Here is a 14,410-nt window from a genome sequence, read left to right as displayed (position 1 = left end):
GCAGTCATTCCTCATGCAGACAACTTGGTCATAACTATACCAAATAAAGTAGTCCCCATAATATCTTCTTTCTTGTTTCCCTGTATGAAATTATGATTTCTAACATTTTCTCTTTAGTGAAATCTACACAGCCTTGTACACTTAGGGAAAAATTTTCATTATTATGCCAGGATATATAAAGGATGATGAAGTATATGAAATATATACTGCATGGAATGTTACGATACACCGCCAGAAACAGAGAAAAAAGTGTAAACCTTCAATTGCACACACATCACAGAAGACTATTCAGTTGGTGCTGAGACTCCACTGAAGACTCATGTTAAAGATGAATAAGAAATACATTTTAGATAATCAAGTTACACGTACTTTGAATTGTAGAGAGAAATAATGCGGTATATTAGTAGAAGATAACTACGGATAATATTGCACAGACGTAAACATCCACATAATTATAGTGTTTACTGTAGGGTCAAAGTTGTTTCAGTGGGGCATTATTCAACTTCCGTTATAAAAAGAGAAAGATCATTTTTGTAGGGGTTAGGAGGATATGACAACGTTTTGTGGGTTTCCAGTCTTTAACTCTTTCTTATTCATAAAAGGATTACGGTATGTGAAAATATTTCACTCAACTGAATATTTAAACCAGTATTAACGAAGCCATATAAAACTACCATTTTTAAAAGTCCACTCCACTTCCTTCCGTCAAAAAATGACACTAAATCACTTGAATGAAAAATATGCGAACACACAAATACAATTACTGTATTGTTACATCATTCTAACTTCTACCATGAACTGCAGATAGCTAGGCAAATTTTACCATGGGGAATGGAGTACAAACAAGTATACAGTCACAGTCCTATCCTAAAGAAGTGAATCACTCTTGATGTTTGAGTGACCTAACTGTAGTCTAGAGTGAAGGAAGGAACAGGAAGCTACCCTGGAAATGGCTGAGAAGGAACTTCAGAAAATGGAGGGACACTGAACCCAACTGTGAGGAATGTGTTTTGGTGACTCATGTGGCGAAAAATGTAAGTACCGGTACCTTACGGGAGTTTAGGTGTTATGAACCAAATGTATAGTGAATCACGCTGTGTGTGTGTGTGTGTGTGTGTGTGTGTGTGTGTGTGTGTGTGTGTGTGTGTGTGTGTGTGTGTGTGTGTGTGTGTGTTTAGATAGATAGACAAAGACAAACAGATAGTCAGAATAATGGACCACATATAAAGTCGAGTTGTAATATAAGAACGATCAACTGTATTCAGTAAATGACTCGATATCGTACGAAATAAGGCTATTCGCTTCCAATGACTTTGACGCCAAAACTGATGTTGCTTCAAACCCAGGTAATTTGTGTGTCAGGTCTGATCCTTTCTCGCCACTCCACTAATTCTCGAAGTTGAAGTGCATTTTTGGTAGTATATCAAGTGAAATCATTGTTACCCCATTCTTATTTAATTTATAAAGCCATATTTACACCAAGATCTTGCTTAGTAATGTACTGTTCCTGAAATCACGTTAGTGGAAATATGGAGGAATGGAACTGATATAACTGATCTGTCTGTTTATATTTACAGAGTTGTAGGTTTGCGGTATTCAAAGCAATCATATCTCCTTAAGCTTTACAGGCACCGTAAGTCTCCAAAGCAGAAATTATTTACTCCCAGGGTCCTACAATATCGAAGACAATATCTCCATTACCTTCTGACCCACGTCTCTCTCTCTCTCTCTCTCTCTCTCTCTCTCTCTCTCTCTCTCAAATTGTGAGGATGAAGCATGGATAATTTATTCTAGCTTACAAGTTCCACAAGTTCCTTTACATACTTAAGAACTAGTCATTTTAACGTGTCACCTAAGGAAATTAGCCATAATTTTCCACTAATTTGCATAAAAAGGGACGTTACTCGGATAAAAAAGCCTTCCTACTCTGTTATCTTTGTACCTGAAGGCGTCACGTGACTTATATTTTACCATGCAACAACAGCCATGAAAGGACAAATAGGTCAGTTGCTTTTCATATTCCTTTGTACTTTTTTGTATCGCCTAGAGGTCTGCTTCCCTCATCGTCAACACCAGATGTAACTCATCTCAGACTGCATACTTGGGTTGTTGTTCAGACTGTAACGGCCTCAAGCTAGTGAGGAAAACGCCACATTCTCAAGAGCTCTACCTTTCGGTGACATGCCCCGAGATTTCCGAGCACCCAGGCCTTCGTCCTTGCTTGAATAGTAATGTGGATGCGTCACAAAATGAGTTGTCCTGCAATTTTGTATGGTAAGGTGCAGTGGTAGGAGACAGTTAGGAATGCTAGGATACACACGCTGTCTCATGATCCGTAGAACTAAGGATGGCACAGACTGAAAGGGAGCCACTGACACACGGAATGGATAGATCCAATGGAACCTGGAGTAGTCCACATACGGTACTTCTGCCGCAGTTCTCAGATCCTGTGCTGTGTCTGTTTGCATTCATCCTTTACTTCTCATCATTACACTAAAGCAACGATACTTTAATGTCAGCACAACCAGTCCACTTGCTATTGCATTCCTAAACAATTGCCAAAGTACCATTCATCAAATACAGTCCCATTCAGCAATGGTAAATACCTGAGTGTCTCTCACAACAGAGGAGCCCCATACGTTATAGTTAATCGCATATCTATTTGTATTACTCGTAATTCATATAAGCACTGAAATACAATATAAATATTGCTCTAACCTAATAACTTAATATAAAACACATTTATTTAAATAACAAACAGGCTGCAGTACAATTATCTACAGTGATGTGATTTCGTAGAGGTTGAAAAATTCCTCTAATTCTTTCATTTTTTAGGAAATCAGTAATACTGAGTTCTCTTCCTGGATCATTACTTCTTTCAAGGAGAATGCTCGATGAGAAAACCAGTTGGGTGCATTATAGGTTCACAGATTCTCAGCCAAGACTTTGGAAAGTCCCGTACAGTATCAACGACCGCAGCCTCAAGTGATAAGTACTGGTAATCCCCCCTTGGCGAGTATAAATAGTGGCCGGCACCGAGTAACGTCACAAGACGACCATCATGAGATTCTTCGTGCTCTGCCTCATCTTGGGCTTGGCTGCTGGTGGGTCTCTCCTTCCCTGCCCCCTGTCCTCTATTTCGTGCCATAATTTCATGTATATTGTGTGAAGATATGCACTTGCCAGCATGACACAAAGTTCATATTCTTGACACTCTCCTCCCACAGCCGCCCCAAAGTCCAAGCCCACGTTCCGCCGTGGTCTCAACAGGATCGTTGGTGGAACAGACGCCACTCCCGGAGAATTCCCCTACCAGCTCAGCTTCCAGGACATTTCCTTTGGATCTCCCTTCCACTTCTGCGGTGCTTCCATCTACAATGAGAACTGGGCCATCTGTGCTGGACACTGCGTCCAGGGAGAGGACATGAACAACCCAGACTACCTGCAGGTTAGCTAACCCTACACCTTCAACAAATGAACCAATGCTAAACTTAATCAAATTTGTTTGGAATATTCTTCGGCATGTTTCTACATACCCAAGAATATGCTGTAAATCATAAATAAAACCTTAGCATTGCAACCAGAATTACACACAAGCATAGTAGCGAATGATGAAAGTTCTACACATTTGAAAATGCCTTCATTTGTCTTTTAGGAAAAGTCACGTTTTCATGAACGTAGCTCAATATTAGCAACAGTTAACTAATGAAGTTGTGGATTATTACAGGTTGTGGCTGGTGAGCATGACTTGGATGCTAACGAAGGCAATGAGCAGACGGTCATCTTGTCAAAGATCATCCAGCATGAGAACTACAACGGCTTCACCATCAGCAACGACATCTCCCTTCTGCAGTTCTCCCAGCCTCTGACTTTCAACAGCTACGTGGCGGCCATCGCTCTGCCCGCTCAGGGCCATTCCGCCACAGGCGACTGTATTTGCACTGGCTGGGGTGCACTTACTGAGGGAGGCAGCAGCCCCTCTACGCTGCAGAAGGTGACTGTTCCCATCGTGTCTGATGCAGACTGCCGTGCTGCTTATGGTGAGAGTGAGATCGAGGACTCCATGATTTGCGCTGGTGTTCCTGAGGGCGGCAAGGACGCTTGCCAGGGAGATTCTGGCGGCCCCCTGGCCTGCAGTGACACTGGCTCCACCTACCTGGCTGGCATCGTGTCCTGGGGCTACGGATGTGCCCGCCCAGACTACCCTGGAGTCTACTGCGAGGTGGCTTACTTCGTCGACTGGGTCCTCGCCAATGCTGTCTAAATTGTTACACCAGAAGCAGACAGTTTGGTCAAAATGACACCAAATACAACATACCTCACAGTCACCTCTTCTGTATCCATCAGTACCAAACAAAGTATTTCTCACTGTCGTTTCTTTCTTATTTACCTGTATCAAATTTCACCTGCAGGAATACAAATCTATATTTATTATCGCAAAGCTATGAAAGCCATATGATGATGTCTATAAATATGTCAGGACATACTGAGTAAAATGTAATGCACGAGACAGACATTACACTGACTGTTATACTGCTGGAACTGCCCGGAAAATGTAAAATATATATATATATATATATATATATATATATATATATATATATATATATATATATATATATATATATATATATATATATATGATGACATTATCAGTTGAAAAGAAATTAAGTTCTAATGATACACACGTCTTCTGAATTTGGAAGAAGGGAGGTCGACTGGAGTGAAATATTCAACAGCATTCTCTATTGCCACGAGTAAAATATATCCACATATTGATAGCGCTTTACATCATTTCAGTTTGTTTTGTATCGATTTCCAGCGGAGAAAAAAAAATAAAAAAATATCTGCATACATGCTTAGAGCATTACACACACTTTCAGTAAAAGCTCATATTTCATTCAGCTAAATATTCATGACACTGTGAATCATGGCACAAAATTATTATACCAGACGATACATATGGCAGTTGGCCTGACCCACCAGCATCTGTCAGCAAAAGAGGATGATGATGCTATACCCTTTTTAAGCTAACGACCTAAAACCGCCATCTATCCATCTTGAATGCAGAGTTACAACAAAAAATTAATACTAGAATATGATGCTGGTCACGAATTGCTACAGAATGGATGTAGTCACAAAATTTTCTCTTTCTGCCACTCAGGCACATGCAATAAGCTGCAAAATGACAAAAATCTGGGTCAAGTTAAGGTAAAATGACTATAGTTATAATGTTCTCTGGGTTATGTATCCATTTTCTGAAATAAGTTATCATATAATTTATATTCTGCGGAACGAACTGTTATTTTTAACACATTTATGCTCTCTGCTGTTCAGTTTCAGTGAGTATTCCAGAAGAAATGTAGTACTATGGGACCCGCTGATCTCTACATGCACGCATGCAGACTACGTTCCAGTTTTTTAGTTATTACAACATGCAAATACCCTTTAAGGATTATAGTCATGCCCCATCAACTAACTTTAGGTAGCCTTAGAGTATAAATTTTAGTCATGCAAATAATTAAGCTGTGCATTCACAATATTCTAAGTCACACTGCTCTCCCAAATGCTAATGAGTGAGGAGGAGACATATATAATATATATAGCATTAAAGTTTTATGACTTGGCGAAGAAATTATTTTATATGAGTGACCCCATATGAAATTACTGAATGGCTGCTGAATAATATCTAAAATGTATTCACAGTAAACCCTCATCTTTCCAGCTACTCACCATCACCGGCTTCGTTTTTTTTCGCGGGTGAGGAAACCATCATAAAACACACTTCTTTACGGTGCGCTTTGGGGTAATTTACTAAATATTGCTGCTACAGCATCTCAATTACACTTTAAACAAATAGACTCTAATGCCTGGTAATAGCCGGGGACACTACAAGGGTTTTCGGGTAATTAATGAGTTATGGCTCTAGAAGCCCTTTTGTAAGGGTTTCATTACTTCATGGAAATTCATTTCTCACGGGTGTCCTTGTGTTGTACCCCCACGAAAAACGAGGACTTTTTGTACTTGCCCTCCAGACATTAACAACTTCACCAGCTTGATACTAGCCAAAGTAATTATGCACCTAGACCACCACCATACTCAAGATAGTGTGAAATGAATAACAATAAGTGAGCGTGGAGGCGCGTCAGGGCAGAGTGAGTAAGCACAAACCTGTGCAGTTAAGTTACTTAGCATGTGACAGAGTACACCGGGACACAATATTTGATGTGTCGGGGTGGGTGGTAGTGCTGAGAGGGTTGGAACATCCCAGAACCATAAAATCAAAGGACCGAAGTTTACTGTATCCCTCAGGGTGTATAAAGACGATCCAGTTACTGAGTGAAGCGTCCACAAGCTGTGAAGCATTGAGGAGGAAGGTTTGGAGGAAGGCAGAAGGGCCTTAGATCCTTAAAAATCATTAAGCTTTGCTTTACCACAAGTCTGTTTTATATGTAAAGACGCACTGTCAAATGCAGCCGATCCAGTTACTGATACAGAGCTTTCACAAACTTATTTGCTGGGTGAAGAGAAGCAGGGTGGGACTTAAGACCTTTATAAAAAGTTACCTGTTTTTTTACTCGCCTATTATGTGTGTGACCCTGATATTGTGATGCACTGTCCACAAACCGCTATGCGTCTGAATGTGGGAGGTGTGAGAGGTGGGGTCCCAGAACCTTGATAGACTCTGCCGTTACCACAGGTCTATTGTAAATTTTAATAGCCGCAACCCCAGGATCATCTGAAGGTAAACCCAGTAGAACGCAGGTCACCAATGGCCTTCTTCCGCACTTCACCCACCCTCCTTCAGGGGCATACGGAGAGGACTGAAAGACGTTTATATAACAGGGCAGCTGCAACTCCCAGTCACATCAGTACCACCACATGAAGGAGTCCCTCTCCAGCAGCCCTACTGCATGTGTTAGATTATCAAACAGTGGTAAGCCTCTGGCTACTGAGGTACGGTGAACATTAAACTGTGCCTGCATGGCAGTGCTAGAGAGGATCTGAGTCAGATGGTTAGAATTCTTCAGGAACATGAATTTTAATGTACGAAAATAATGGATACTGGTTTGGGTGAAAAGGGTGACGATGATGGGATCGACCTGCAGATTTGCACATAAGTTCATTTTGTGAAATTTGCTGTTGGAAGTGGGAAACTTCAGAATCAAACGTGACTAACAGCAGTGCCACACTGTACCGGGTGTCAGTGATGGGATTTATTTATATACCTTAAACGGATGCTGGTGAGGGGAGAGGGTATGCAAAACAGTGAAAATAAAAAGAAAAGGAAATGACCATAATCATCTTGCAAGTGTCAAGCTATACAAGCTAGGGCACCACAGTTATCGAGACACAGTGTCCACACACAGCCAAGGATGGGACCAACAGTCTTGGAAATCAATATACTAAACTTTGACTGTGGACTTAATATGTGTATCAGGTACCTCAGCTTGTCAAGATACACCAGCCATAAACTATTTTGCACCTAATGTGTATATTTGGAAGGGGGGGGGGATGATGTCCAACTTTGAAAATAAAATAGTTTTGCCATTCCACTGCTCTATCTTGAACAGTTTTCTGGATGAAGGAGCACAATCAATGTTGGCCCGGATACTGATACACATCACCCACACACTATTGCGTGTCAGGGTGTTGGGGAGGAGGGATACCCTATAGAAAGGAAACTGGATATTTATTTCCTTGCCACAGGTCTACTGTGTGTGTGACTGAGTTATGGTACCACAAACTATTATGCATTGGGGCAGGGGTTCAGGGGAAGGGGGGAGGTTCGGGGAAGGAGTACACCTACAACACTGCAAATCAGTAGACCTGACCTTTGCTACAGGCAAACTATCTGCAAAAAGATGTACATCCCAAAGTGCCCTTGACTTTGATAAGGTGTTCATGAACAGCTGTGTGTCGAGGCAGTTACGCGAAAAGAGGGAGTGGAGGGGAACCAAAAACCTAGAAACCCCTCAAGCCTACTGTATGAGTATAATTGCACAACATAAGAAGTCTGGATTACTGAAACAAACCTTCCAAATAACGATGTGTGTGTGGGAAGGAGTATGCCAGAACTCTGACAACTGACAGGCATCGTCTGACCACAGCCTAGGCCTAGATTGTCTGTGCAAAGTTGTTAACACAAAAGGAGGTCCAGTTACTGAAATGCATTTCACAGACTGTAAACCTAACACCATCAAAGCTGATATACCTAGGTTATTCAGCACGCCTAAAGTTGTCCAGCTCTTGACCTATCATGTCCTTAAACTATGATGCGCAATGGCAGAGTTGTTTGAGCTACTTCCAAGAAATACAACTAAAATCACCCTATCCCTCCATAAATTGTGGGATTCATGTAAATTATGAATATGATTTTTTATGCACCCACAAGAAATACCACTAATCATACATTATTGTACTACTATTAGAGCTACCATCCCACCTGTAGGGAAAATCTGATACAGTAAAGGTTTGCTGCCATTATATAAAACCTTGGTGGTAAAATTTTATAAAACAAATCCAACTAAGAAGGAGAAACAGGAAATTTAAATGATGTTCACTGCAGATGCAAAGGTTCCCAGACAATACACTGGAAAGTACCCTAGTAACGATAACGACTGCAGTCTTACGCGATAAGGTGTGGTAATCCCCCCAAGCAAGTATAAATAGGGGCAGGCACTGAGTATCGTCACAAGACGACCATCATGAGATTCTTCGTGTTCTGCCTCATCTTCGGCTTGGCTGCTGGTGAGTCTCCCTTTCCCTGCCCCCTGTCCTCTATTTCGTGCCATAATTTCATGTATATTGTGTGAAGATATGCACTTACCAGCGTGACACAAAGTTCATGTTCTTGATACTCTCCTCCCACAGCCGCCCCAAAGTCCAAGCCCACGTTCCGCCGTGGTCTCAACAGGATCGTTGGTGGAACAGAGGCCAGTCCCGGAGAATTCCCCTACCAGCTCAGCTTCCAGGACATTTCCTTTGGATCTCCCTTCCACTTCTGCGGTGCTTCCATCTACAATGAGAACTGGGCCATCTGTGCTGGACACTGCGTCCAGGGAGAGGACATGAACAACCCAGACTACCTGCAGGTTAGCTAACCCTACACCTTCAACAAATGAACCAATGCTAAACTTAATCAAATTTGTTTGGAATATTCTTCGGCATGTTTCTACACACCCAAGAATATGCTGTAAATCATAAATAAAACCTTAGCATTGCAACCAGAATCACACACAAGTAAAGTAGCGAATGATGAAAGCTCTACACATTTGAAAATGCCTTCATTTGTCTTTTAGGAAAAGTCACGTTTTCATGAACGTAGCTCAATATTAGCAACAGTTTACTAATGAAGTTGTGCATTATTACAGGTTGTGGCTGGTGAGCATGACTTGGATGCTAACGAAGGCAATGAGCAGACGGTCATCTTGTCAAAGATCATCCAGCATGAGAACTACAACGGCTTCACCATCAGCAACGACATCTCCCTTCTGCAATTCTCCCAGCCTCTGACTTTCAACAGCTACGTGGCTGCCATCGCTCTGCCCGCTCAGGGCCATTCCGCCACAGGCGACTGTGTTTGCACTGGCTGGGGTGCACTTACTGAGGGAGGCAGCAGCCCCTCTACGCTGCAGAAGGTGACTGTTCCCATCGTGTCTGATGCAGACTGCCGTGCTGCTTATGGTGAGAGTGAGATCGAGGACTCCATGATTTGCGCTGGTGTTCCTGAGGGTGGCAAGGACGCTTGCCAGGGAGATTCTGGCGGCCCCCTGGCCTGCAGTGACACTGGCTCCACCTACCTGGCTGGCATCGTGTCCTGGGGCTACGGATGTGCCCGCCCAGACTACCCTGGAGTCTACTGCGAGGTGGCTTACTTCGTCGACTGGGTCCTCGCCAATGCTGTCTAAATTGTTACACCAGAAGCAGACAGTTTGGTCAAAATGACACCAAATACAACATACCTCACAGTCACCTCTTCTGTATCCATCAGTACCAAAGAAAGTATTTCTCACTGACGTTTCTTTCTTATTTACCTGTATCAAATTTCACCGGCAGGAATACAAATCTATATTTATTATCGCAAAGCTATGAAAGCCATATGATGATGTCTATAAATATGTCAGGATAATACTGAGTAAAATGTAATGCACGAGACAGACTTTACACTGACTGTTATACTGCTGCAACTGCCCGGAAAATATATATATATATATATATATATATATATATATATATATATATATATATATATATATATATATATATATATATATATATATATATATATATATATATATATATATATATATATATATATATATATATATATATATATATTCTGATGACATTATAAGTTGAAAAGAAATTAAGTTCTAATGATATACACGTCTTCTGAATTTGGAAGAAGGGAGGTCGACTGGGGTGAAATATTCAACAGCATTCTCTATTGCCACGAGTAAAATATATCCACATATTGATAGCGCTTTACATCATTTCAGTTTGTTTTGTATCGATTTCCAGTAGAGAAAAAAAAAATAAAAAAAATATCTGCATACATGCTTAGAGCATTACACACACTTTCAGTAAAAGCTCATATTTCATTCAGCTAAATATTCATGACACTGTGAATCATGGCACAAAATTATTATACCAGACGATACATATGGCAGTTGGCCTGACCCACCAGCATCTGTCAGCAAAAGAGGATGATGATACTATACCCTTTTTAAGCTAACGACCTAAAACCGCCATCTATCCATCTTGAATGCAGAGTTACAATAAAAAACTAATACTAGAATATGATGCTGCTCACGAATTGCTACAGAATGGATGTAGTCACAAAATTTTCTCTTTCTGTCACTCAGGCACATGCAATAAGCTGCAAAATGACAAAAATCTGGGTCAAGTTAAGGTAAAATGACTATAGTTATAATGTTCTCTGGGTTATGTATCCATTTTCTGAAATAAGTTATCATATAATTTATATTCTGCGGAACGAACTGTTATTTTTAACACATTTATGCTCTCTCCTGTTCAGTTTCAGTGAGTATTCCAGAAGAAATGTAGTACTATGGGACCCGCTGATCTCTACATGCACGCATGCAGACTACGTTCCAGTTTTTTAGTTATTACAACATGCAAATACCCTTTAAGAATTATAGTCATGCCCCATCAACTAACTTTAGGTAGCCTTAGAGTATAAATTTTAGTCTTGGAAATAATTAAGCTGTGGATTCACAATATTCTAAGTCACACTGCTCTCCCAAATGCTAATGAGTGAGGAGGAGACATATATAATATATTTAGCATTATAGTTTTGTGACTTGGCGAAGAAATTATTTTATATGAGTGACCCCATACGAAATTACTGAATGGCTGCTGAATAATATCTAAAATGTATTCACAGTAAGCCCCCGTCTTTCCAGCTACTCGCAATCACCGGCTTCGTTTTTTTCACGGGTGAGGAAACCATCACAAAACACACTTCTTTACGGTGCGCTTTGGGGTAAATTACTAAATATTGCTGCTACACCATCTCAATTACACTTTAAACAAATAGACTCTAATGCCTGGTAATAGCCGGGGACACTACAAGGGTTTTCGGGTAATTAATGAGTTATGGCTCTAGAAGCCCTTTTGTAAGGGTTTCATTACTTCATGGAAATTCCTTTCTCACGGGTGTCCTTGTGTTGTACCCCCACGAAAAACGAGGACTTTTTGTACCTGCCCTTCAGACATTGACAACTTCACCAGCTTGATACTAGCCAAAGTAATTATGCACCTAGACCACCACCATACTCAAGATAGTGTGAAATGAATAACAATAAGTGAGCGTGGAGGCGCGTCAGGGCAGAGTGAGTAGGCACAAACCTGTGCAGTTAAGTTACTTAGCATGTGACAGAGTACACCGGGACACAATATTTGATGTGTCGGGGTGGGTGGTAGTGCTGAGAGGGTTGGAACATCCCAGAACCATAAAATCAATGGACCGAAGTTTACTGTATCCCTCAGGGAGTATAAAGACATCCAGTTACTGAGTGAAGCGTCCACAAGCTGTGAAGCATTGAGGAGGAGGGTTTGGAGGAAGGCAGAAGGGCCTTAGATCCTTAAAAATCATTAAGCTTTGCTTTACCACAAGTCTGTTTTATATGTAAAGACGCACTGTCAAATGCAGCCGATCCAGTTACTGATACAGAGCTTTCACAAACTTATCTGCTGGGTGAAGAGAAGCAGCGTGGGACTTAAGACCTTTATAAAAAAAGTCACCTGTTTTCTTACTCGCCTATTATGTGTGTGACCCTGATATTGTGATGCACTGTCCACAAACCGCTATACGTCTGAATGTGGGAGGTGTGAGAGGTGGGGTCCCAGAACCTTGATAGACTCTGCCGTTACCAAAGGTCTATTGTAAGTTTTAATAGCTGCAACCCCAGGATCATCTGAAGGTAAACCCAGTAGAACGCAGGTCACCAATGGCCTTCTTCCGCACTTCACCCACCCTCCTTCAGGGGCATACGGAGAGGACTGAAAGACGTTTATATAACAGGGCAGCTGCAACTCCCAGTCACATCAGTACCACCACATGAAGGAGTCCCTCTCCAGCAGCCCTACTGCATGTGTTAGATTATCAAACAGTGGTAAGCCTCTGGCTACTGAGGTACGGTGAACATTAAACTGTGACTGCATGGCAGTGCTAGAGAGGATCTGAGTCAGATGGTTAGAATTCTTCAGGAACATGAATTTTAATGTACGAAAATAATGGATACTGGTTTGGGTGAAAAGGGTGACGATGATGGGATCGACCTGCAGATTTGCACATAAGTTCATTTTGTGAAATTTGCTGTTGGAAGTGGGAAACTTCAGAATCAAATGTGACTAACAGCAGTGCCACACTGTACCGGGTGTCAGTGATGAGATTTATTTATATACCTTAAACGGATGCTGGTGAGAGGAGAGGGTATGCAAAACAGTGAAAATAAAAAAATTGGAACTGAACATAATCATCTTGCAAGTGTCAAGCTATACAAGCTAGGGCACCACAGTTATCGAGACACAGCGTCCACACACAGCCAAGGATGGGACCTACAGTCTTGGAAATCATTATACTAAACTTTAACTGTGGACTTAATATGTGTATCAGGTACCTCAGCTTGTCAAGATACACCAGCCATAAACTATTTTGCACCTAATGTGTATATTTGGAAGGGGGGGGGGACGATGTCCAACTTTGAAAATAAAATAGTTTTGCCATTCCACTGGTCTATCTTGAACAGTTTTCCGGATGAAGGAGCACAACCAATGTTGGCCCGGATACTGATACACATCACCCACACACTATTGCGTGTCAGGGTGTTGGGGAGGAGGGATACCCTATAGAAAGGAAACTGGATATTTATTTCCTTGCCACAGGTCTACTGTGTGTGTGACTGAGTTATGGTACCACAAACTATTATGCATTGGGGCAGGGGTTCAGGGGAAGGGGGAGTGTCGGGGAAGGAGTACACCTACAACACTGCAAATCAGTAGACCTGACCTTTGCTACAGGCAAACTATCTGCAAAAAGATGTACATCCCAAAGTGCCCTTGACTTTGATAAGGTGTTCATGAACAGCTGTGTGTCGAGGCAGTTACGCGAAAAGAGGGAGTGGAGGGGAACCAAAAACCTAGAAACCCCTCAAGCCTACTGTATGAGTATAATTGCACAACATAAGAAGTCTGGATTACTGAAACAAACCTTCCAAATAACGATGTGTGTGTGGGAAGGAGTATGCCAGAACTCTGACAACTGACAGGCATCGTCTGACCACAGCCTAGGCCTAGATTGTCTGTGCAAAGTTGTTAACACAAAAGGAGGTCCAGTTACTGAAATGCATTTCACAGACTGTAAACCTAACACCATCAAAGCTGATATACCTAGGTTATTCAGCACGCCTAAAGTTGTCCAGCTCTTGACCTATCATGTCCTTAAACTATGATGCGCAATGGCAGAGTTGTTTGAGCTACATCCAAGAAATACAACTAAAATCACCCTATCCCTCCATAAATTGTGGGATTCATGTAAATTATGAATATGATTTTTTATGCACCCACAAGAAATACCACTAATCATACATTATTGTACTACTATTAGAGCTACCATCCCACCTGTAGGGAAAATCTGATACAGTAAAGGTTTGCTGCCATTATATAAAACCTTGGTGGTAAAATTTTATAAAACAAACCCAACTAAGAAGAAGAAACAGGAAATTTAAATGATGTTCACTGCAGATGCAAAAGTTCCCAGCCAGCACACTGGAAAGTACCCTAGTAACGATAACGACTGCAGTCTTACGCGATAAGGTGTGGTAATCCCCCCAAGCAAGTATAAATAGGGGCAGGCACTGAGTATCGTCACAAGACGACCATC

General features: G+C 41.5%; 2 protein-coding genes across 2 annotated transcripts; both read left to right on the top strand.

The window, feature by feature from the left end:
• The first annotated feature begins 3,061 nt into the window (after positions 1-3,061).
• Positions 3,062-4,264, top strand: LOC145411880 (trypsin-1-like). Its single transcript, XM_080281838.1, has 3 exons — positions 3,062-3,104; positions 3,228-3,448; positions 3,728-4,264. The coding sequence occupies exons 1-3, from the start codon at positions 3,062-3,064 to the stop codon at positions 4,262-4,264; spliced, it is 801 nt and encodes a 266-aa protein (XP_080137964.1).
• A 4,444-nt stretch (positions 4,265-8,708) lies between these two features.
• On the top strand, positions 8,709-9,911 carry LOC145411881 (trypsin-1-like). Its single transcript, XM_080281839.1, has 3 exons — positions 8,709-8,751; positions 8,875-9,095; positions 9,375-9,911. Exons 1-3 carry the CDS (start codon positions 8,709-8,711, stop codon positions 9,909-9,911), a joined length of 801 nt encoding a protein of 266 aa, XP_080137965.1.
• The last annotated feature ends 4,499 nt before the right edge of the window (positions 9,912-14,410 follow it).

Source organism: Coenobita brevimanus, chromosome 91 (assembly GCF_032717465.1).
Source record: "Coenobita brevimanus isolate Jiangsu-jjx chromosome 91, ASM3271746v2, whole genome shotgun sequence".
NCBI classification, from domain to species: Eukaryota; Metazoa; Arthropoda; class Malacostraca; order Decapoda; family Coenobitidae; genus Coenobita; species Coenobita brevimanus.
The sequence above is the reverse complement of the archived record's forward strand: the minus strand, read 5'-3'. Positions and strand labels throughout refer to the sequence as shown.

Coding starts and splice junctions, on each gene's coding strand:
- LOC145411881 (XM_080281839.1), top strand. CDS start 8,709: ATGAGATTCTTCGTGTTCTGCCTCATCTTCGGCTTGGCTGCTG. Junction 8,752..8,874: donor CATCTTCGGCTTGGCTGCTG/GTGAGTCTCCCT, acceptor CTCCTCCCACAG/CCGCCCCAAAGTCCAAGCCC. Junction 9,096..9,374: donor ACAACCCAGACTACCTGCAG/GTTAGCTAACCC, acceptor GCATTATTACAG/GTTGTGGCTGGTGAGCATGA.
- LOC145411880 (XM_080281838.1), top strand. CDS start 3,062: ATGAGATTCTTCGTGCTCTGCCTCATCTTGGGCTTGGCTGCTG. Junction 3,105..3,227: donor CATCTTGGGCTTGGCTGCTG/GTGGGTCTCTCC, acceptor CTCCTCCCACAG/CCGCCCCAAAGTCCAAGCCC. Junction 3,449..3,727: donor ACAACCCAGACTACCTGCAG/GTTAGCTAACCC, acceptor GGATTATTACAG/GTTGTGGCTGGTGAGCATGA.